Raw genomic sequence first — 22,867 nt, 5'->3', positions numbered from 1 at the left:
AAATGATAGTGATATGTGGACAGTTGGACCGGCGGGAGTTCGACAGTTCTGTAAATAAAAAGAATAAGGCCCTCTGATTGGGCAAGAAAGTTTTTTCTCTTTTGGTCTGATGGAAAAATGTTGCAGCCACCATTACATGACATGGGGCTGTGGTCACATTTCATGAACAAGTAAAAATAAAACATAAGGGGGCAAGAAAGTGACACCCTTACTAATGGGTATTGCAGGTAGCATGGCCCTCCTGTGAGGTGCTGCATTAGTCATATTGTGTGACCATAAAAACATCAGTGGGGGTTTGGCAGCCCGCGGGGTGCTTGTCAAAGGCCCTCACACTGCGCCCAAGTTCATGCTGGCAAGGTGGTACATTGTGGGGGTTAGCCTCCCCAGGGCGGGCTGCAAGGCCTGCAGGAGTGTGTAAGGTGGCAGTAGACGTTTTGTAGGCATCAAGACTCCACCCGATATCAAAAGCCTCGACAGAGGTTGGGTTAACTTGTAGGTGGTATGCAGTCAACATCTGTATTCAAATTTTCAGTAAAAATGTTCACTGTTAGCCAAAATGTGCTCACTAGATACCATGATAAACACATGCATATCTATAATTGATAACAAATGATGGACACTTACAAGAAGTAAATCTTTGCCAAGTTCATCAATATCTGGAACAAATTTTTCCATGCCTTGTGGAGGGCTAGATACAAAGGCATTCCTTGGAAGAGCTACTTCTCTTGGCCAGTCTTTCTCTTCTACCGTCCCAAGTATTCTACACGGAAAACAATGAACACATTTAAAATCTAAGCATCTTTGCCAACATGCTTAAAACGATGAAAAAAAATAACAGATTCCTAATACATTTTAACTGTACTATTACAGATAAGATGAATCAAACGTTTTTCTTCTTCTATAAATATTGGGCATAATTCACATAAAAAGCCAGAAATGTGCAACTGGATGCAGATGTGCAACGTTGTAGAATTCACGGAACAAATCCGAAATACGCCTGGACAGCCCTACAGGTTCCTTGCTCGTTATACATTCACGGCATCCATACTACTACACTAGGGAGAAAACACCTCCATCACTTTCTTCTTCCTCCCTTTACAAGTAAGTACGTAAAAGGGAAGGTAAGAGTCAGGATGGAGAAAGAAAAATGTGAAAAAGTAAGAAAGGAGATAAAATATATTAGTGGGAGGAAAGGTCAAATTGGGAAAAAGCTGAAGGCATGAGGGGAAAAAAGTATGAGTGATGCCCTGAACAGCACCCAAGGGCTACAGTCGAATGGGAAAACGCTGTTAGAAAGTGTGGTGTGCCCACAAACAGCAGACCTATTTGATGATGCTTTGTTGACATGCAGTTGACCCGATTCATAAAAGAGCTGTCATAGTACTTGTGGAGATCTAGGCATCACGTTGAACGTAATGCTGTGTTTTTTTCCATTCACACACCCTGAGTAGAGTTCATTTGGAAAACTGCGCCAGTTGCGGTAAACTCCACACTGTGGAGAGGCAGCGCCGATGTGCAACCTCGCATCATTTTGTTGTTGTTCTGCCTTTCCCTACATCTGATTGAGTCTGTGAGTCTCCACATCGACTCCAGGCCTTTGCAGATGAAAATCTCTGACTGTTTCCACGGTGGGGAAGGGTCGGAGAGCAGTTGGTGATTGCCCCCAAACAAATTGACCAGTCCAGCCCACTACACACCTCTTGCATGGAATTGACACCTGTGTAGCCGTAGGCAGTTGTAGTGTGCAACTTCAAAGGCGTGAACAGATTTATATCTGTTAGGTATCCCTTTGTGAACACATGATACACATCCATTTTCAAGAGTACCCAAACGTTTACAGCTGAAATGTCTTTTTGAATCGGCCTAAATATTTACAGAACCCTTCTGATGAAACAGACTGTTATGGCTGGGGGTTGCAGACAACATTTGAGGACCCCCCCCCCCCTCCTAAATCATCCATGAGTCGTGCACATGGGTCTCTATATGTGCTAATCAGAAAGGTCTGCCAAAGACCTGCCACATTGTCTATTGTTCATTAAAAATCTCCAACAATCACTGGGGGAACGCTAAAGACCAGACCGGTGGGGACGCGCTGCGAGGGGGCTCGCAGTCTACCTGATCTTCTTGCCTCTCCTTGCTTCACCGACTTCACTGGGCATTCGGGCGCGGCTGGGCTCCTGACGCTGTGGTCTCCCCCGACGGCGAGCAGCTGACATCGCTCGGCCGCGGAGCGGGGTCGAGACTACAGCTCCCAGCCTGCCCTGGGAGATCGCCGCCCACTTCCTGCTTGGCGCGAACGGAGGCGCTTAAAAACAGACAGATCCCTCCGCGTCGCGGACGCGCGCGGACGGCGCCGGGCAGAGGGCGGGCCGTCTGTGGCCGTCCGGGGACGACGAGGGACGGGACGGGCAACCCCCCTTGGCCCCAGCGCTTGTATCGGAGAATAGACCCAGGTATTGCATTACCTGTTTGCGCAGGGAAGTTGGACAGGGTACTGAATCCCTTTGAAAAACAGCAGTTTTACCCTTGACCTTAGGGGAATTATGTCTACTCATCCCAACACTCGCTCTGCCGGGAATAAATCAAACAAAAAACCCACCCCTAAACCAACTCGGGGGGAAACTACAAAGGAGGGCGCCCTTGCAAGTGTGAAGAAACCAACTGCAATCGACTTAATGCTAAAGAAAGTGACTGGCGAAATTGAACGCATGGAAAGGAGTTTATCCTCCTCGCCTAACCTTAACGCCATCATTCAAACACCCTCTAGAGATGTCTTAATAGTAGATAGCCCAAATACTCAGGGTAGTGTATCCCAAACAACCAATGATATAGAGGACGTCCCCTGTGCACAAACCGCAGGCTTAGAAACCTCTGAGCTTAATGACATGACCATTAGGAAAAAAAGGAAGCGATTGGGGAGAAATAAGGGACATCAGAGACAGTGGAAAGAACTACCAAGAGACAATTCTCTATCATGTACCCAAGAGCATACAATAGCAGTAAATGACTCTCAAGTAGAATCCGCACCACCAGGGTGGATTGACACGGTAGTTTTGGATTTGAAAATACAGCTAGAATCTTTCATCACGACACAATTAAAGCCTATCATAAGTAAGGTGGATAAAATAATGTGTGAGCTCACCAAACTATCTAAAGCCCTAGAGCACACACTTACTAAAACTCCACTTGCTCCACCCCAATCAACTGAGGTAACCACAAATGATAAGGCAGACTCAAAGAGAGCACAAAATAACAATTGTGTTAGTCACTCCCACCAAGAAATAGTCCAGGTTCATGAGGCCCCCAAAATTGCCCAAAACCCCAAAGGGGGCACTAACGATAACTCCAGAGGAAGACACAATCAAGGTGTAAGTAATACACAAAGAGAGAAACCGATCCCTCAACCTTTAATGCAATGGAGACAGGACGATCGTACCCAGAGGGAAGGGAATTATAATAACTGTTATACAGACCCTGATCCCTTTTATAACAACAACACTCCACACATAGATCTCCCCCCCGAGGAGTGTCCTTTTGTAGTTATTTTTGCAGGGGTCCCGGAAATTAGGCCTAATGAGAGAGAAACCCATTATCAACTGCTCACCAAAATTTCCAAGTGGCTGAATATCCATAGACCCTTAAGTATGGGGGAGAGAGGAGAGATAGCAAGTGTAAGAAGGGCAAGCTGGATTGGGGGAAGGAATAAAGACATTAGAGGCGATTGCATAGTTGCACACTTCACGGACACTAGTCTGGTTGAGTACATTCTGAAGAACTCCAATAGGAACCAAACAAGTACCATTTGTGCACTCCCACTCGGGTATTTTTACCCTAGATCCAGGAATAATAATTATGGGGGTGACGAGGGAGGGTGGACGCGGGTTAGAGCGCAGCGCCCACATAGACCGAGACTAGCAAGCCGCCCTGAACAGCCCTATCCCCCCAGAGATCGCGCACAATGGACAAATAGATTTGCCCCAATTCAATCATTAGAAGATATTGATTGACTCACACCCACAGAAATCACTAGTGTAGTAAGCCTGGCTACCAGTGGTTGCTCTGGCCTAGACTCGTGGGGCATATGTGGGACTGAGGAAAGTACCCAATCTGGGAGATTGGACTTACCTCGGAGGCAGAGGGGAACCAATTCACCCAATATCGATCTACCTATAGCTGGGGAGGACAGTTTAACTTTGACTCCCACAACAAAAGGCAAGGACAAGATGGAGGGTTTGACCATCCTTTCTTGGAATATTGCAGGGTTGGAAGTCAAATTTAAAAGTAAGGAATGGGTAGAATTTATAAAATCCTTCCATGTCATAGCACTCCAAGAAACTTGGGCAAAGGATTCAGGCCCATGTCAATTGGAGGGCTACAAGTGTTTTTTTAGACCCGCACAAGGAACAAACTCGGGTAGGGCAAAAGGAGGCCTAGTAGTTTATGTGGACTTAGACCTGAAAGGTACCTGGTCTTACCCAGATTGTTCCTCAGACAACATACAAACAGTTAGACTTCTCCACAAGGGGGAGAGTCTACTGTTAGTAAACTTTTATAACTCCGGCCCAGTGGAAGGGAAATTCCCAATATTAGCGGAGCTGGAAGGTAGACTAAATGAGGAACTAGAGCAAAGGACGAAGGGGCCAGAACCAACTGTTCTGTTAATGGGTGATTTTAATTGTCATTTATGCCCCAAATTACTCCCTCCAACCCCAGACTGGTCATCTTGCCCATTAGAAAAGGGCCCCCACTTTTCTCATTGCAAAGAGGGAACAACTTTGATGAAGTTATTAGAAGACTTTGCCCTCAGTCATGTCATGGACTTAGCTGCTCTCAATGTAGGCGAATCCCTAACACCAACATTTAAGGGCAGAGGGGGGGGTCTATAATAGATTACATAACGATCTCAGCTAGCGCAAGAGATCAGATCTTAAATACCTGGACAGAGTGGAGCCCCTTCAGTGATCATAATCCCATTATAATAGAACTCAAAGGGAATGATTTAACTAAAAAAGACCCAGGGTTGATTCACCAATCTGAAATTCAACCAGTAGACCAAGGAAGACGCTTAAGGTGGTCAGTGATCAACCCCCAGGAATTTTATGTCAAATTAGTGGATGAAGGGAAAGCCCACATAGAGACCTGTTTAGAACACACCTCAGAGGACAAAGGAGTAGTAGAGGCGTTTGAGAACTTGACTAAAATAATCGAGAGACTCCTAACAACCAAGAAGCCCGCAATGCAGTCATCTACGCCAAGATGGTTTGATTCTACCTGTTCCAAAGCGCTAAGAGATCTAAAACTGAGCCTGAAAAAAACCCCAAGGGACAAGGTAGAAATTGCTCGCTGCAGAAAAAACTACAAAAATCAATTAAAGATCAGGAAAGGGACCCTTCAAAAAGAAGTATGGGCAGACCTAAGGGAGGCTGGTGAGAACAAAGACTATGCCCAGTTCTGGAAAATTATAAATAGACCTTGCCTCCACGACTCAAACTCTCCAGTCATCAGCTCTAACATCTTACCAGAACACTGGATTGATCATTTCAAATCCCTGTATAATCAACAGGAGATGGACACTGGTGATGGAATATGGAGGGGACCAAGGGCAGATAAATTTGAACTATCTTTGGATGAAGTTCGCAAAGCAATTTTAGGTCTAACACGCAACAAAGCCCCGGGCCCGGACGGGACCCCCCCGGATCTTTTTCTTAGCAACACTGAGCTATGGGTCCCAATGGTAACAAGAGTTTTGAATGCAGCAATTAAAACGGGTCTGCCGAGATCATGGTCCACTGCGGTGATTGTCCCTATTTACAAAAAAGGCTTTAGGGACAGCCCGCAGTGTTATCGACCAATCTCGCTCATTGACGTCTCTGCCAAGGTACTAGGAAGGGCACTCCTCAATCGACTAATAGATTGGACTGACACCAATAACACCCTGGTGGACACCCAGTATGGGTTCAGAACAGGCAGGTCAACCACCGACCAATGCCTTAACCTATACCTGATCACTGCTAAGTATACCAAGACGTCTGAAGGCACCATGTATATGGGGTTTATGGACTTAGCAGCAGCTTTTGACAATGTCAACAGAGCCAAACTCTGGATACTTATGTCTAACCTAGGCATTGACCCGGATCTCATTAACATCTTAAGGGAGCTACATTGGAACACCACTGCCAAGGTCCGCTACAGTGCGGGGGGGGTGAGCACTGATCCCTTCCCGTGCTCGGGCGGGGTGAGGCAGGGGTGTATCCTGGCGCCATTCTTGTTCTCCCTCTACATAAATGGCCTGGAGAATGACCTCGTTGCACTGGGAACTGACTGCCCTAAGGTGGGCACGCGTCATCTGCCAGTACTTTTGTACGCCGATGACGCGGTGCTCCTAGCCCGAACAGCTGTTGGTCTGCAACTTTTAATCAAGGGTTTCGCGGATTTCATGAGGAATTTGGATCTCTCCGTCAACATGAAAAAATCATTCATTATGATAGCGGGGAAGAAACCACGAAAGAAATTTGTATTCAAACTGGGGGATCAGGTCCTGGACACTGTTAAAACATTCCCATACCTGGGCCTTTTATTTGACGATAAGTTAAACTTTGTCCCGCTGATTGAGGAGAGGGCAAGGAGACTAGTGTTAGCTAATGGGGCTATACTGAGCTTTGCACGTCGAATGGGTCGTTGGTCACCAGAACAGGTGATGACTTTGTATAGATCAGTTAGTATTTCCAAGACCATCTACGGAGCAGAAGTGTGGGGCTGCAGAGAGGCACAACTAATTCAAAGTGAGGAAGACAAATTTTTAAAAAAACTGTTAAAACTTCCGCCGAGCATCACTGCAGCAATTACTCATGAAGAGCTGGGAATCACGTATATTGCTGACATTATTAGACTGAGTCCTATACTGGCCTGGCTCAAAATTTGGACAAATCCAAATGCAGGACTATCCAGACAGATCATCCAGGATTGCTTGTCGAAAGAGAAATGCCTTCAAATCCCATGGCTGAAATATGTTAAAGACACTCTGGGGGATATTGATGAACAAATGCTATTCCTGGACCCCTCCAGGGTGGACATATACTCCAGACACTACGTTCAAAGCTTATTGTTGGACAAATTTAATGGCAGGAGGAAGGAGTTGGATTTAGCTAAATCCTCGGCAGTTGCCCACTCCCTTGTCTCTAATCAAGCTGGCATGGAACCATACCTCTTTTTATTGTACAGTCAGCACGAGAGGTTTTTAATGACTCGTTTTAGGCTCAATTTGTTGCATCATATTTTAGCTTATCCATCAGGTTTCACTCAAACAATTGAGCAGAAGGGTGCCTGCGGCTGCGACAATAGGTCTCCGCAGGACACCCTTCATTTTGTATTATTGTGTCCTTTTTATAAAACACCGCGCCAAAGATTTTTAGTGGATGTCTTAAAGGACTCAAATATTATCCATGCTAAACCTGCCTTATTGTTCTTGCAAAGAGCCGCTGAAACGCGAACCTTATTCGCTGTTATAAGTTTCCTCAAAATTGCTTTTAAATTGAGAAACACAAGGGAATGATGAAGGGTGGGTTAGGGAGGTACGGGAAATATTATTATAATACGGGGTCTTGTATCACTGTTGCTCACAGGTTTTTATCTTTAACAAAAACCTAACTTTTTCATTGGATAACTTTTTCTCTGTCTACTTTTTAACAATTGTTACGTTGCTCAGAATGTTCTTTTTGTGATTACATATTATGATTATTATGTATTTTCATGATGGTTTTTAACCTTCGAAACAAATAAATGAACTGAACTGAACACTGGTTAAACTTAGGTTGAAAGGATGTCAAGGGGCCAGATGTATCAAAGGGTTTTACCCATTCTGTGTCTATGGGGAAATGTGTTCATACATATGGCCCAAGGTCACTTATCTCAAAGAAGGGTCATGGTGCATTCGAAGAAAAACTCTAAATACTTTATGAAAATGCCTCAGTTTAAGAGACATTAAGGTACTGATGCGGCCCTCTAGCTTCCAAACGTTGTCCATTAATGTGGCCTAGGCACCTTAACTTCCTCCAATTCACTCCTCATGACATCAAGGACAACTTCACAGGGAAGTGGTTAGGACACGCGTGGCAGTGGCCACGTAGGAAAGAAGCTCTGGTGCCCACTGGCCGGCGGAGACAGCCTTTCTTTACAACTGTGTCCACACAAGGGCGCAGCTGCCGTTTAAACCTGGGGATACCCCCTGGTGGTAGCTGGAAGTCGAGAGACCTTCCAGGGAGGCTTCCGGGCAGCTAGAGGGCAGCTGCGGCACTAGGCCAACAGTGAGCAGCTCGGGCTAGCGCAGGAGAGTTCAGCCATCATGGAGGTTCCGAGAAGTTTGCCCGACCTGCGAATACTCGCGGCCGCCAGCAGAATGGTGGAGTTGCTGCTTTAAGATACCTTGGCCTTAACAACACCATGGCGTCGGGGCCCTGACCAAGGGCAGACTGAACAGCCCCCAAGCCCAAGGAGACAGCCTACAGGGCAGTCTTGCCCACACAGACCTCAGAGAGCCTGGAGGTATAAGAGTAGAGAGAAGCAGTGGCGGCTCCTCTGCTAAAGTAAAGGAGCGTTGGCCCATTGCTTCATACAGTGTAAAAAGGAAAAATAAAATTATAATAACTCTAGGTTATTATTTTATTTTTTTCCGTTGCGGCATCTTTGTGGGGCAGTGTTGCTCTCAGAGCAGGGGGAGGAGTGGTTTGCACTCCCCTTGTGAGCATGAGTGACGGGCCGCCCAAAACAGTAATGCGCACATGCGCACATAGCATGTTCTCCATGCAGGCTGCATTAAATCCTGCTTGAATAACATGCCCACCCCTCCAGCCCGTGGCTGAGTGCCGTGTCACAGCTCTCAGACCAATCCAAACGCTGCATTACAGCGTTGTGATTGGCTGTAGGGAGCGTGGGAGCTCTGGTGCTTCCTGCTTCCCAAAAGAAGCCAGTAAGAGGATGCAGGAGAGCCAGGAGGTAAGTAATTTTTTAAAATTCCGATTACCCTCACCCACCCCACTGCTGCTTCAAGGTAGCCAGCTGCTGAGAAGGCCTGGTTATGTTTGGCAGGGCCCCCATTTAGTACGGACCCTCCCCCAGCCCACCAGAGTGCCCTGACTCTGCCTTAGGACGCACTCACAAGACATCTGAGCTGGAGGAAAGTAAGGGGTTAAGGGGGCCAGGCTCCCACCAATATATCCTAAGGCAAAGGTCGATCAGTCTCTGGACGAGCCCAGGGACCATTATCGCCCACGGGTGAGAACCCCGGAAAAGAGAGGGTGAGGGGTGCTTGTGCCATGGTGTGCAGCTGTGCTGCTCGACTGGACCAGAGAGGAGGATAGGCAGATGCACAAGGGGGTGGTGGCCCAAACAACCCCTAGACTGCCCTACTGGGCACCCGGAGTATCTAGGTTGGCTGACACAGAGAAGGCATGAAACCTGTTGGCCCAGTGACGGGGGAAGCACCGATATGGTGAGGACAAAAGACACCAAACCACTGCGGCCTGAGGATCCTGGGCTGTATGGAGGCGGAGGGAGAAGCCCCATGAAGGAAGACCTGGGCATAGACCTAAGGCCCACACGACGACTTTTTGGTGGCCAACGAGAAACCAAATCAACTCTGGAGCACTAGATCGATACGGTAGTCCAGGATGTGGGATTCTTGAGAGCCGATCACAACACATTGGTGGGCAGGGTGGTAGAGACAGACTCCATGCTTGCCCAAATGAGACCAATGGAATTCGAGGAGGGAGCTGGTGTCAAGGTGTTAGAAACAGCAGTGGCCAACTTAGAAAGCAAATTTGACAACGCTGAGGGGTGCTTCTGCCACAACAACAAACACTTGGTGAGGGTCTAGTAGAAAGTTGAAGGTCCAAGTATGGAGCTGTTTCTTGAACAGTGGCGGTCGTCAGTGGTGCTGGAAGGGAAAACATCCAAATGGTTGATGAATGGGCACACAGAGTCTACCAGCGCCCGGGACACCGCTGAGTGCAATTGTGGCTCAGCTACTGATTTTGGAGACAGTGACAACATCCTACAAGTAGCAAGAACCCGTCGGTCATGGCTACTCGAGGGAAGAAATGTGAACATCAATCACCACTACACCATAGTGGACAGAAACAAAAGGAATCCTTCTTTGGTGGCAAAAACACATGAGTCTTAAATACACGACCTTCTTCCTAACAAAACTCAGGATCATAGACCAGGGAGCTTTTAACTTCTTTACGATGGTGACAGATGCATAGGCCTGGCTGGAAGTTGGTGTAAACTTGATGCTAGTGGGGCAAGGGCACAAGACAGGGGCTGGCAGGAATCTCGTCGGCACCGTAGACTGCTTAACTGCCACGCGTCGGCCCCCACAAAGGACCAGACTGTATCAGAAAGGGCCAAAGAGGTGGTGGCCCTACAGGAAAGACAGACCCTGGTGGTGACCAACAGATGGGAGTCTCTGATGGTACAGTCGGAGGATACAGAGGATGGATTGGCATCCCAGGGAGGTTCAGAAAGGGCATCTTCACCTCCTGTGGTTAGTCCAATGACAGCTGATGAGATAACCTAGCAAGGAGCACAGGACAGAACCTGGTCAATGGACCGGCAGGACCAGACAAAGGGTTGAGGCTCCATGGAGCTACATTCAGAGGCCCGCAAACACTCGTTCAGGTCCAGCCAAGCACGACCTGACTCTCTTTTAGTGTTGTTATTGTTACACAAGTCATATGTTTGCAGTGAAGGGGCAAAAGACACCTCAGCAGTTGGGGAAGCAGGCAATTCAAAGCCTACAGCACGAGGAAGAAGATGGAAAGGGAGTTTGGAGTGGAGGTTGCAGCACCAAGTCAAAATCCAAATCAAATAGATCCTTATTCGGTTTCATGTGTTAAAATCATAAAAGAACATGGTAAAATATAATAAATATGATCCACACAGGGACTGCCAAATGTAACAATAATATGTACAGGTAAAAATTCAGAGTTACCAAGGCCCCGATAACACACCAATAATACCAAATAAACGAATCGCTCTAAATAATACAGTAGGACTCCACATGTGAGCTAATTGATAGTTAACAGGCGTACTAAACAAGGCGAAGTGCATTGTGCCAGGGAAAGTGTCAGGGGTCAAGCTAGTTAATCACAGCTTGTCCTGAGCTGGATAGCAGATTTAAATAAATTAAGCACATAAAAAACTGTGCTACCCAACAACATTTGTAAAAATATAAAAGCAGGTCTTACTTGCCTAAAGCTGGCCTTTTTCAAAATAGGAATTAAAAAAGACTTTCTGGGGATACCATAAAATGGGCAAAACATCATAAAATGAACCATATTCTGTGGAGATGTTCCATCGCAGAAACAGGTCAGCAGAGTTTGTCCCTTGTACTGTCCCCTGAGGTGGGCGAGGAGGTGGTAAAAAGATCGAACCGGAACCGTGTCAATAAAAAGCAGTCATATGAGTTTAAGAAACCTAGTAGGAACGGTTTCACCCTCTAGGTGCTCCTTAACATAATAAAACGACGTACGCTGGTCTTCAGTAGCTCCTTCTCCTCGCTAGCCATAGTCTGCTGCTCACGGAAGGCCTTGACAAGGGTCAGATCCTTTTTGTGCATCACTTCAGGGTTAATAAAATATCTCCTCTCCCCATGCTCATTAGACTCTTTTCAACATAACTGAGCCACGGCACCCGGGTGGCATAGTCGAGTACCATACAGTCTTTTAGGATCACTTTATTTAATGTGATCCCCTTCTCACCCCATATTTTTAACCAGTGAGACAGAGGGCTAAATGCTATTAAGTTGGTAATATAGATCATACCAAGCTCCTCAAGAGCAGCAAATGACGGAATACCCTGAGGAATGGATAAAAGCTGTCTCAAAAATTAGTTTTCCATGATTTGAAGATCCTCTGGGGGTGGTATACTCCCAGATTTCACTGCCATAAAATGCCTTTGAGATACACTTGGCTTTGTAGAGCTTTTTCCTAGTCTAGAGGCAAAATTGTATGTGACTGCTGTCTCCCGGGTAAGGTTGTTTTTCTTGCAGGTTATTTGGGGCCCCCATTTAATGTTATCATCTAAAAATACCCCCAGATAAGAGGACACACTCGACCTTGGGATTGGGGTAGGCCCAACCCTAAAAGTGTTTGGCCTGCTGTAGCAGGCCCCTGCTTGCATGATATTGGACTGAGAGTTCTTGGCCTCCAAATCCTGGTCCCCCATGAATTGGACAAAGTCAAATGTATCTATGACCACATCTAGTTTGTACAAAGTGCAGGACAGTACCTGAAGGCTGGGCAAGGCAGATCACCTGACACTGTAACGGGTTGGGGGGGGGGCGCTTACTCTAAAAGTATTGTTATGGAATGTTAACGGCGGGGAGAGCAAGCTGGAACAGGGAACAGTTACCAAATTCTTGGCCAGGCATGCCCCAACATGATTCTGCTGCAATGGAAGCATCTGGTGGGGAACAACTCTGGCTTTCTCACCCGGGGGCAGTACACACTTTTGGCCCATGCAAGCTTCTCTAGGGGATTGGTTGGGGAGGGTTTTCTTGTGCGGAAAACATTGCCTCTGAAGATTAACAGCACCTGGATGGACTCATAGGGCTGCTGCATGGTGGCAACTGGCAGCTAGAATAGCATAGGTTGTGGCGACGGCCTCCTGGTACTTCCACCCTGGCCTATAGAGGGAGGGACTTGTGAAGCTCGGCAACTAGATAACAAATGCACCTGAGGCCCTGTTAGTGGTGGGGGGATCTCAACTGAACACATCAAGGGGACCTTTACCAACTGACCAGTTCCGGAATCCCCCAAAGGGTTGATAAACACTTGGGAAATTCTTGGATGCAACCGGCATAGTCAACCTATGAAGAACAGAACATCCCCAGACAAGACAGTAGTCCTATGCCTCAAATTCCATGTAGTCTATCTCCAGGTTGGACTATCAATTGGTAAAGCATCATCAGATAGGATGTTTTGAGGGCACGGAATACATTCCTAGGGGGCTATCTGACCATTTCGCGTAGTGATGACCCTCCAGACGAGGTTTCACCAATCGGACAGGGGGTGAAGACTGAACCACTGGGAGTTGATAGACAGGACCAAGCATGGCATGATAATGCAAGCCAATGGGCACTATTTGAGGAAAATGTTGGGATGGTGGGCTCCAACACAACTGTCTGGAGGGCTACAAGATGGTACTAAGGGGGGAACCAGATAGCCAACGAGACCAGGAAAAGGCGAAAGAGAGAGAAAGCATGCATGCAATTGGAAAATAAGTTGGTACGGGTCGAGGCCTAATATCTGACACACCCCACTAGAGAGTGGACACAGGGATTGGAGGTATTAAGGAGGGAAGACAGGGTCCTGGCCATTTGGAGGTGAGGATTTTCTATAGAAATAAAGGGTAGGATGTATGAACTGAGAAACAAGGCTAAGACCCTAATAGCCTGGTCAGAGATGGATATACAGGGTGACTGCCCCTGGGGGGTCCTTGGCTGAATACCCGGGAGACATTGCACAGGCCTTCGTGTACTTCTTGGGCTGCGTTTACAGCTCAAAACTGAGGCAGAACCAGACTGGTCTGGTGGGTTTTATCAAGGATCTTCCCATTGCCCAGCTAGGGATGGAGGCGAGTAAAGCACTTGGAGAAAGAGATTACGGAAAAAGAGATTTCCAAGGGGCTAACAACTCAAGGTTTGAAAAGCCTGGGCCCCAAATGGGTTCCCACTGGAGTTTTTCAAGGGAATGAAGTCTCGAATAGTGGCCCCCTGAATGCTAGATCCGAAGAGGCAATGAAGTAAGGTATCTTGACCAGGGACCTCAGGCAGACGTTGTCCTCTTTCATAAGGGAAGGAAATCAAGGGAAGCCTGACCTCACATATGGCGATCTTCCTATTAAACATAGAAACCAAAATCTCAGTTTCAGGTATTGGTGATCAAACTCATGAAGGTGGAAGACACTACTGTAGCCTCTGAGCAATCAGTCTTTATGCCATACAGAGGGACTAGACACAACTTGTAACGCCTGTTTGGTTGTCTGGCTCAAAAGGACCAGATAGGGGAACCTGCGTTATTGTTATCACTGGATGTGGAAAAGGCAGTAGATTCAGTGGAGCGACTATAAGGCAGTCGTGTGGAAAACTGGCTTTGGACCATTGTTTTTTAAATGGGTCGGGCTGCTGTACCTAGAGCCTCTAGCTCGGCTGCAAGTTAGTGGGGCTTTGAAGAGGCACTAGGCAGAGGAGCCCAGTATCACTGCTTTTGTTCGCAATCACAATAGAGCCAGTTAAGATCTTGATCTGAGGAGATGCCTTGATTAGGGGTTTGAAATGGGAACATGTAATCTCACTTTATGCAGACAATGTCATGCTGTACTTGGCCGACCCGGAGGGCTCAATCCCACCTGTTCTCTACATCCTCAATGTGTTTGCTGTGATCCATATCAATTGGAATGAATCCATTGTGTTCCCTTCGACAGAGTGTACCCCGCCTAGTGGGTGGGGAGCCCTGTGAGGTGGGAAAAGAGTGAGTTTAGGTACCTAGGTATTTATTTCATAACACGGCTCAAAAATAAAAATTTGGGAAAACCTTGAATGTATCCTGTAAGATGTATAAGGGGAGGTGACTCATCGAAGGAAACTCCCCATCTCTGAGCTAGACCGTGTGGCCCTATATAAAATGATTTAGCTCCCCAAATCTTTACACATACTGCAGAACACCCTGTACACAGTTTTGGATATGTTCTACAGGGACATAGACATGGTAACCAAATTGCTTATATGGGATCGAGACTCATAGAGGATTGCCCATGTTAACTTTATGTGGAAGCTGGCCACCGGGGTGAGGTGGGGGGCACCATGGGTGGAGTTGGGGGTGGCACTCATGAATCAGAAACTGTATTATTGGGTGTTCCAGCTGCAGGCAATCAATAGCATGGCATGTACAACTCAGCATCAACTGTTGACGTATGCCAATAGGAGAACAATGGATCCCGAGGGATACCCCCATTGGCTCTATGGGACAAATAAGGGAAATCTACTGCCAGGCCCAACCACAGTGGTGGTAATGACATGGCAGAAAGCAAGAAGAGAATTGGGTTGGAAGGGCTGGGTGACACTTGAAACTCCACTGTGCGACTCCACACTGCTCACATGACTGAAGCACGTAGAGGGGCACAGAAAGCTGGTCTTGGAGGGCATCTCGAATGCGAGAGACATCTGGAAAGAGGACGAGATGATTCAGTTTCCCGAACTCCAGGCACAAATTGATCTGAAGGGGAGTTGATATCTTCAGATTTAGCAGGTAAGGCATATCCTGCTGGCCTATGGGGACCTCCTCTGAGATATGGAGGAAGAAACACCTCTGGAGTATTGTGTACTGGGGCCCTTTACATCAGCACACAGTCTTGCAAAACTTTGCATCCTTGCTCATGAATAGCTTACCACCCCTGGACGCCCTATCAAGTAAATGGAAAAATAACTTGGGCAGAATGGAAGATGACGCCTAGGTGGAGGCCTGAAAGTACTCCCATGAGGTAGTTATCCTGACAGGATTTTGGCTGGGAAAGCTGAAGCTTTTCCACAGGGCATACTACATGAGAACTCACTTCTTCAAGATGGGGATGACATTTAGTGACTGCTGCCTCAGGGGACATGCACACCTTGTGGGAGTGTCCGAGAATATGGGGTTACTGGGAGAAGATGAGAAGGTGAGAGGCAATAACTCCTCTGTTATAAACTGCTCCCTAACCCACACTCCACAACTTGTGACTGTGGGTATCTGCAGGGAGCAGACATTGGGCAGTTACATACTGATCTTTTGACACATAGCATTAACGGTGGTGAGGAGAGATATGGTTTGACACTGGGAAGGGGTATAGATACCCACTGTGACCGAATGGGCCTCAAACATGACCTTATGCATGAGAGCAGAGGAGGTGGTTTACCAAGCTAGAGGGTGTCCGTATAAGTTCAAAAAAATATAGGGACCATGGAAAGGGGCAGATGACAACAGAGAACAAGAAGCGTAAGAGGGGGCAAGGCGGGTGGAAATGGCACAAATTTACCCAACAGGAGGGGACTCCGAACCGGGGAGGGAATGGCATGGTCAGGAATTGACAAAGATCTTTTCCATGCAAAGACGTGGTGGAAATCTGGATATGAGACTTACCAGATGGCAACATTGTTATGTGCAGTTTGGAACTGCTGTATTGTTGTCTGTTGTTGAGAAACTAACTAAAAAGATTATTGAAAAAATAGACAATATCACAAATGACATCAACATTGTATTCCGAAAGAGAAAGCAAATCTTCTTGGAAAAATATGCTCAGTGAAAGGTCTTGATTTTCTTGTATACAGTCATTTTAATAAACTTTACTTACCCTAACCCTGACTCTTTTAGTCTCTCGTTCTCTCTTGGCCTCCCTCCTCAGTTTTACCATTCATTTGTATGCCTTCCAATTCCTTTACTATGATCCTTCACAAAGTTTGTAATGGACTCCTTCAAAGTTTCAATCCAGAATCATGCCATGACCTTCCATGCTATTAAATGGATGGGTGATATTCTTTGTAGATCACTATTTCAGTAAGATGTGCGTTTGGGCAACATAAGTGTAAAACTATGCAGTACTAAGGACCTGATTTAGGTCTCGGTGGACGGGTTACCCCGTCACAACGGTGATACACATCTCCCCCACAAAAATCTAAATCCCATTATATCCTATGGGATTTATATTTCGGCGGACAGGAAATCCATCACCATTGTGACGGAGTAATCGTCCTCTGAGATTTAAATCGGGCACTTAGTCTTTGCATACATTCTGAATATGTCAAACTAAATCCTGGCTACCTCAGAGCATGCTATCTCGACCTCTAAACCATAACAAAGTCCTGGATGGTGTCTGCCACCTCGGAACATGACAACCCTGACTCCCCAAGGAAATCGTGGAAACAAATCTAACCCTTTCATTAGTAACTCAGGCATGCACAAAGGGACACAGAAGAAATACTCTAACTGGCATTTCAAACATTTATTGAAGCAATCAGATTCTTGTGTAAAGTAAGTGTGCAGCAAAATAGAAAGAAACAAAACAGAGTAATCAGCATTATGAGAATGGTAAAGAAAATACACAGTTCAACCATTGTGCTGTTACGTTGTTTATATGAATACGTATAATTGTATCTATACTCCTACCTAGCGCTTCCTATTCTAATGTGCATAGGGTGTAAGGCTCTTCCAGAATTGCCCAGAGTGGTCTAACTCCCTATGTACCTGAGGGTATGTGTCATCTGGGAGCCCGTCTTGGTGTAGCACAGGCCGCCATCCTTCTCAGGATGGTAGCGGAATTCAGCTGTGCTGGAATTCCGAAAGGAGCAACCTAGACAGTGCCAGCAAAACATTCATCTCCCAATACAAAGGGCTAGTAGCGTTGTTATAATAAACTTTACCCATACTCTCTATGCCGGAGTTCTAGTCTGGCTGTCATTGTTTATTCTTTCTGAGTTGTCTGAGGTGTTTGTACACCGAATGTTTATTCTACCCTTGCAGGTTTGTCGCCGAACAGATAACAAACAACATTTGCACAGTGAACTTAGTACTTGTACAAAATGTTCAAGGGCTTGCTAATATGCCTCCGAAGAAGTGGAAGTGTAAGCACATCCATTTCTGAGAATATTATCCCATACAGGTGCACAATCAAATGTGTGTTATAAATCACCTCTAAAACAGATGTCAACTTTAAATGTAAACACATAAAATGCTAGTGTTCTGTGCCCGGGGCCTATGTAACCACGAGACACTTCAAATTAATGTGTTTTAGAAGCCCACAGTACATACAAAGATACATTTTAAACCATTGCTAAAATAACCATACTTACTCAAAAATCTTTCCAAGTTGATCAATGTCCGAATTTCCTTGAAAAAGTGGCCTTAAAAAACACAAAAAGAAACATGTTCATCTGGCAATTTTGAAAGTGTTTGTATTTTACAAATAGATTAATGCAACAATATAGATTTAATCCAAGCTTTCCAAGTGATGTCTAAGACACTTGAAGACGTGCTCTCCTGATGCACTCAAGGAAGCTAGGAAACAAAACTTGTGGTTAAATCAGCAAATTTGCGGTTGGAGCAGTGTTTGCTCCCATATCTGAGCTGCATTGGGAATTCTGTATTGCAGAATGGCTTGCAGATGTTCGTACAGCCCTTGCTATAACATGAACTCAATGTGTGCAATATCAGCGGGCCTGACCCCAAGAAAATGAGTGAATCGCTTTCCCCATATGCCTCCTTAATACCATTATAGCATGCACAGATAATAAAACCTGTGTGGTCTTACTCAATTAATATTTAAAGTGGCAAACAGCTGGTTTTTTTTTTTTCGACCAGCCTCTGTCAGCCACTGTCCTAAGGCTTTGTCAGTCACGTCTTGACTCACTCCTGTGAAGTATTTTATTTCTCACCTAATGCCTATCTGGAAAAATCCTTCTGCCTGTTCTCTACTGCTTTGATTGAATTGCATGAAGGACTACTTTACAACGGTAGCCCTCTCATTCCACTCCTGCTGACTTTCTCCTGTGTGTCTCACTCCAATTCTTCTCTCTGTCCCTGCCCACCCCACCTACCTTCCCTGGTCCGCTCCTCAATCCCACTGCCCATCATCATCTTGCATGTCCCTCCTCCCCTGCTCTCATTCTACTGTTCACTCTTCATTCCCCTTCCATTACCCTCTTCTATCTCCCTCCTGCCAACCCTCTTTCCACACCCTGCCACCCTCTTGTATCTAGTGTCATAGAAACTCCTGAAGTCATGATAGCTGCCTTGATGTTTTTTTTTTTTTTTTTTGGCATTTTCCAAAGACGTGACATACAAAAAGAAAAGAAAAAAAAAAAGAAAAAAAAAAAAGAAACGGGCAGTCATGATCATAACTTACATAGTCTGTGGTAGTACAAAGGAATATCTCCAGTGGCTAGTACATGTCTAACGAATAACCCATGGTATGCAACCATATCTACGCTGCCGTTTTTAACCTTACAGCAAGTGTCATGAACATGCAGTGATTACCATCATGTGCAGTGGTACTGTACAACATAGTTAGGATCAGGAGGCAGCGCTAACCATGTCCCTTGGCCCTACAGTACCTATGATGTCTGTGGAGGTGTAGTGCTAGGCTCCTGTGAATGCTGTAGGTATGTTAACAGGGGTTGCCAAATGTCCACCGGTCTAGAGACGGGCGGTTGCAGCTGAGCATATGTATCGCTGGTAGTATTGCAGTATGTCATGCTGTGCAACCATGTGTAGAGTGTGGGGCTAGTTTTACCTGCCCACCTAAGGGCCACCTCGCGTTTGGCTAGCAGAAGCGCTATCGCTACAAAGCGACGCCGGGACTTGGAGAGGTCATGGACATACCCCAATAGGGCAAGGAGAGGCGATGGTGCTATGTCCATTTCAACCATCTTAGGCATCTCACTGAAAATCGATGTCCAGTAAACCTCCAACTTGGGACACGTCCACGTCATATGGGCAAAGTCCGCCTGCGGGGCATTACATTTTGGGCAGGCATCAGACCGCGCTGGGTCAATGCGTTGTAGCTTACTGGGGGTAAGATATACACGCCGCAGAAACTTAAAATGTAGCAATTTATGACGATGGTTCAGCGAGACTTTTCGTGTTTGCTCACAGCAACGCCGCCATTGAAGGTCCGTTAAGGGATGTCCAAGATCACCCTCCCAGGCAGCCCTCACCGCCGTGTCTTTACTTGGTAGTCGTGCTATCGCCTCCTTGTACAGTCTAGCAACCAAGTGATTCCCATCTCCGCTAATAATCCCAGTGAGAAGAGGAAATTCAGTGGGTGCCAATGGGTAGCTCTCAATGCAGGCACGCATTAGCACAAAATGGTCTAAAGTCGTGGCCTCCCGGAGTCGAGGGACCTCCGTGCGCGAGAATATATGCCCCCCAGGGAACAGGTCCCCAAAGGTGTGTAGCCAAAATTTAGATAGTGTGCGTTTGACTAGCGCCTCCTGCAGGATAGGTATCCAACTGTTGCCGGACAAGGGTAGTGCGTGAGAGTACAGGGCACTCATGCCAGTCACCTTCGCCAGCTTGCGCCAAGCCCAACTCGTGGTAGATAGTGTTTGAATATCACGTGGATCCCGAGGGAAGCCGCGCTGCAGCAGTGTGTGAAGCGGATCCGGAAGGGCCAAGTCCGCCTCAGGCCGATGGTATGGGATCCGGATATCTGTGTTATACCAGTGTCGAGCAAAACTGGCCTGGGCAACCAAATAGTAAATGTGCAAGTTCGGTACACCAAAACCGCCTCTCTCATATGGTAGCACCAAGGTGTCCTTTCCAACTCGAGGCTGTCTCCCACCCCACACCAATCTCCCAAGCAAAGTGCGCAATCTGGTAAAAAAAACTGTTATAGAGAGGGATTGGGATGTTCGTAAAAAGATACAGAAACTGCGGCAACACCACCATTTGTATTAGGGCTATTCGGCCTACCATGGACAGGGGGAGTCTCAACCATCGTTCCACGTTATTTTCGAGCCTCTCGGCCACCGGGCCATAGTTCAACTGCAAGACACGATCCCGGTCCCTATGGATATAGACACCTAGATACTTGACCGAGTCGTCACTCCAAGTTAATGGGTAGTCCCCCGTTCTGGCACAAACCGCATCTGTCAGCAGGAGCACCTCCGATTTACCCCAATTAATGTGTAAACCTAATATGGTGCCATATCTAGCAACCTCACCAAGCAGCGGTGGTAAGTTTTCATCAGGGCGCCGCACATATAATATTATGTCGTCGGCATAGAGTGTGAGCAACAACGGTCCCGTCTTGAATTGTAAACCACGGTGGCTGTGCTTACTTTGTAAATGGCGCACCAACGGGTCTAGCGCCAGTATAAAAAGGAGGGGGGACAGGGGGCATCTCTGCCGCGTCCCACGGGTAAGAGGGAATGCCCTAGTCCGTGTGCCATTGAGGCGGATGCAGGCCGTTGGGTGGGTGTACAACAGTCTGATCACCGCCAAAAAACGTTCAGGGATCCCCAGGGCGCGAATGGTGGCATAAAGGAATGGCACGCCTTTTCGGCGTCCAGCAGCACCGCTACAGCTGGTAAAGTCGGTTCAATCCTATTAAGAGTGGTAAACAGTGTGCGTGTGCTCAGGGCAGTGGATTTGTGCGGAATAAAGCCCAATTGCGCCGGGGAGATGTGTTGCTCAATAATCAATGCAAGCCTGATGGCAATTACTTTAGCAAGGATTTTATTGTCAAAGTTTAATAGTGACAAGGGCCTGTATGCGGAGCAGTTCAAATGGTCTTTACCGGGTTTAGGTATTAAAACTATGACCGCTTCCCTTAGAGTGGGCGGAAGTATCCCCTAATCCACTGCCTCCTGGAAAACATCAGTAAGATGGGGGACTAACAGATCTTTATACTGTTTATAAAAACAGCCCGTAAAACCGTCCAACCCAGGTGCTTTAGTGCCACAAGCGCGTCAATGGCATCCGAAATCTCCCCCTCCGTGAAGTGTTCAGCCAGGTACTCCTGATGTGCCTTGCCCAACCAGGAGAGGGAAACCTCGTCAAGGTACTCCTGACAGTCTTCCAGGGTTGAGTCAGTCCTAGAGGTGTATAGTGCCATATAATATTTCAGCACCTCACGCAACACCCCCACAGTCCCTGTTATCCGCTCCCTGGAGTCCCCAGTCAATGTAGCTATGTATGTGGGTTTACGAGTGCATTGCATCAATCGTGCCAGTGTCCTACTGGGCCGTTCTCCCTCTCCATACCTACGAGCTCTGGCGTATTTGCCCAGAAAATTGGCTTCTCTGTCCGCTGCTTCATTGAACTCAGCTAGCAGAGTAGCGCGCCTAAGCGTATCAGGGGAGTCCAGTGCACATGAGCTACTGTCAAGGTCCCGAAGTTTGGTCTCTACCGGCACAAGTGTGAGGCGAAGCGACCGGAGCACACCAGCATGTTTAGAAATGCAGATACCCCTAGCGTATGCCTTAAACGCCTCCCATAGGGTGGCCTTGAAGTCAACGGTACCCACGTTCAATTGGAAGTATTCCACGATAGCTTCTCCTAGTTCATTGGCAAAAATAGAGTCTCGTAGGGCTGTGTCCGGAAATCGCCAAGTGCGCTCCACCCCCCCAGCCCTTGGAATCCGTAAGTGTACCAGTACTGGGGTATGGTCGGACAATGTACGCGGCAAATGTTTAACATCCTTGATCCAAAGTAGCGCGGCCGCCGAAAGGCACCAATAGTCAAGGCGCGTCGACGTGTTATGGGGTGCAGAGTAGTGCGTGTATCCTAAGTCGCTGCCAGAGTGGTAGCGCCAGGCATCTACCAGATCCAATTGTTCAAGGACACCCCACAGGGTGCGCCGCGCGCGTGATTTAGTGGCTGTGGTGCGTGAAGTACTATCCAGCTCCGGGTTAAGGGTCAAATTAAAATCACCTCCCAAATATATATATATATATATATATATATATATATATATATAAAATCGGCCCCCATGCGAAGAATATGTGAATAAACGTTGTTAAAAAACTCGGGGTCCTCTACGTTCGGGGCATAAATGTTGACAAAAAGTACAGAGTGCTCCAGCATGCAGCCCTTAACCAACACATATCTCCCGCCCTCATCCCTGTATACCTCCTCCTCCTTAAAGGGCAGTCTCTTGCGGATGAGCACAGCCACTCCTCGGGCATAGGCGCTATAACCAGCAAAATATCTATAGGATCCCCAGGCAGCAGCAACTAATGGGGTGAAATTTTTAGTCAGATGGGTCTCCTGCAGGAAGGCGACATCATCCTGGTGGCGCTGTAAATAATTTGTCACTAGCTTACATTTGCGGGCGTTAT

General features: G+C 46.9%; 1 protein-coding gene across 8 annotated transcripts in view; it reads right to left on the bottom strand.

The window, feature by feature from the left end:
- The window catches only part of CDK6 (cyclin dependent kinase 6), a 606,664-nt gene that overhangs the window by 66,491 nt on the left and 517,306 nt on the right, over positions 1–22,867 (bottom strand). For all 8 annotated transcript variants that reach the window (XM_085631013.1, XM_085631009.1, XM_085631012.1 and 5 more), the window contains exons 6-7: positions 17,879–17,929; positions 625–760 (exon numbers count right to left, since the gene is read on the bottom strand). In XM_085631013.1, the coding sequence (XP_085487139.1) occupies positions 625–760; positions 17,879–17,929 (187 nt within the window). The remainder of the gene's footprint in view (positions 1–624; positions 761–17,878; positions 17,930–22,867) is intronic.

This window comes from Triturus cristatus, chromosome 10 (assembly GCF_964204655.1).
Source record: "Triturus cristatus chromosome 10, aTriCri1.1, whole genome shotgun sequence".
NCBI classification, from domain to species: domain Eukaryota; kingdom Metazoa; phylum Chordata; class Amphibia; order Caudata; family Salamandridae; genus Triturus; species Triturus cristatus.
Note: the sequence above shows the minus strand (reverse complement) of the source record. Positions and strands in the feature narration are given on the sequence as shown.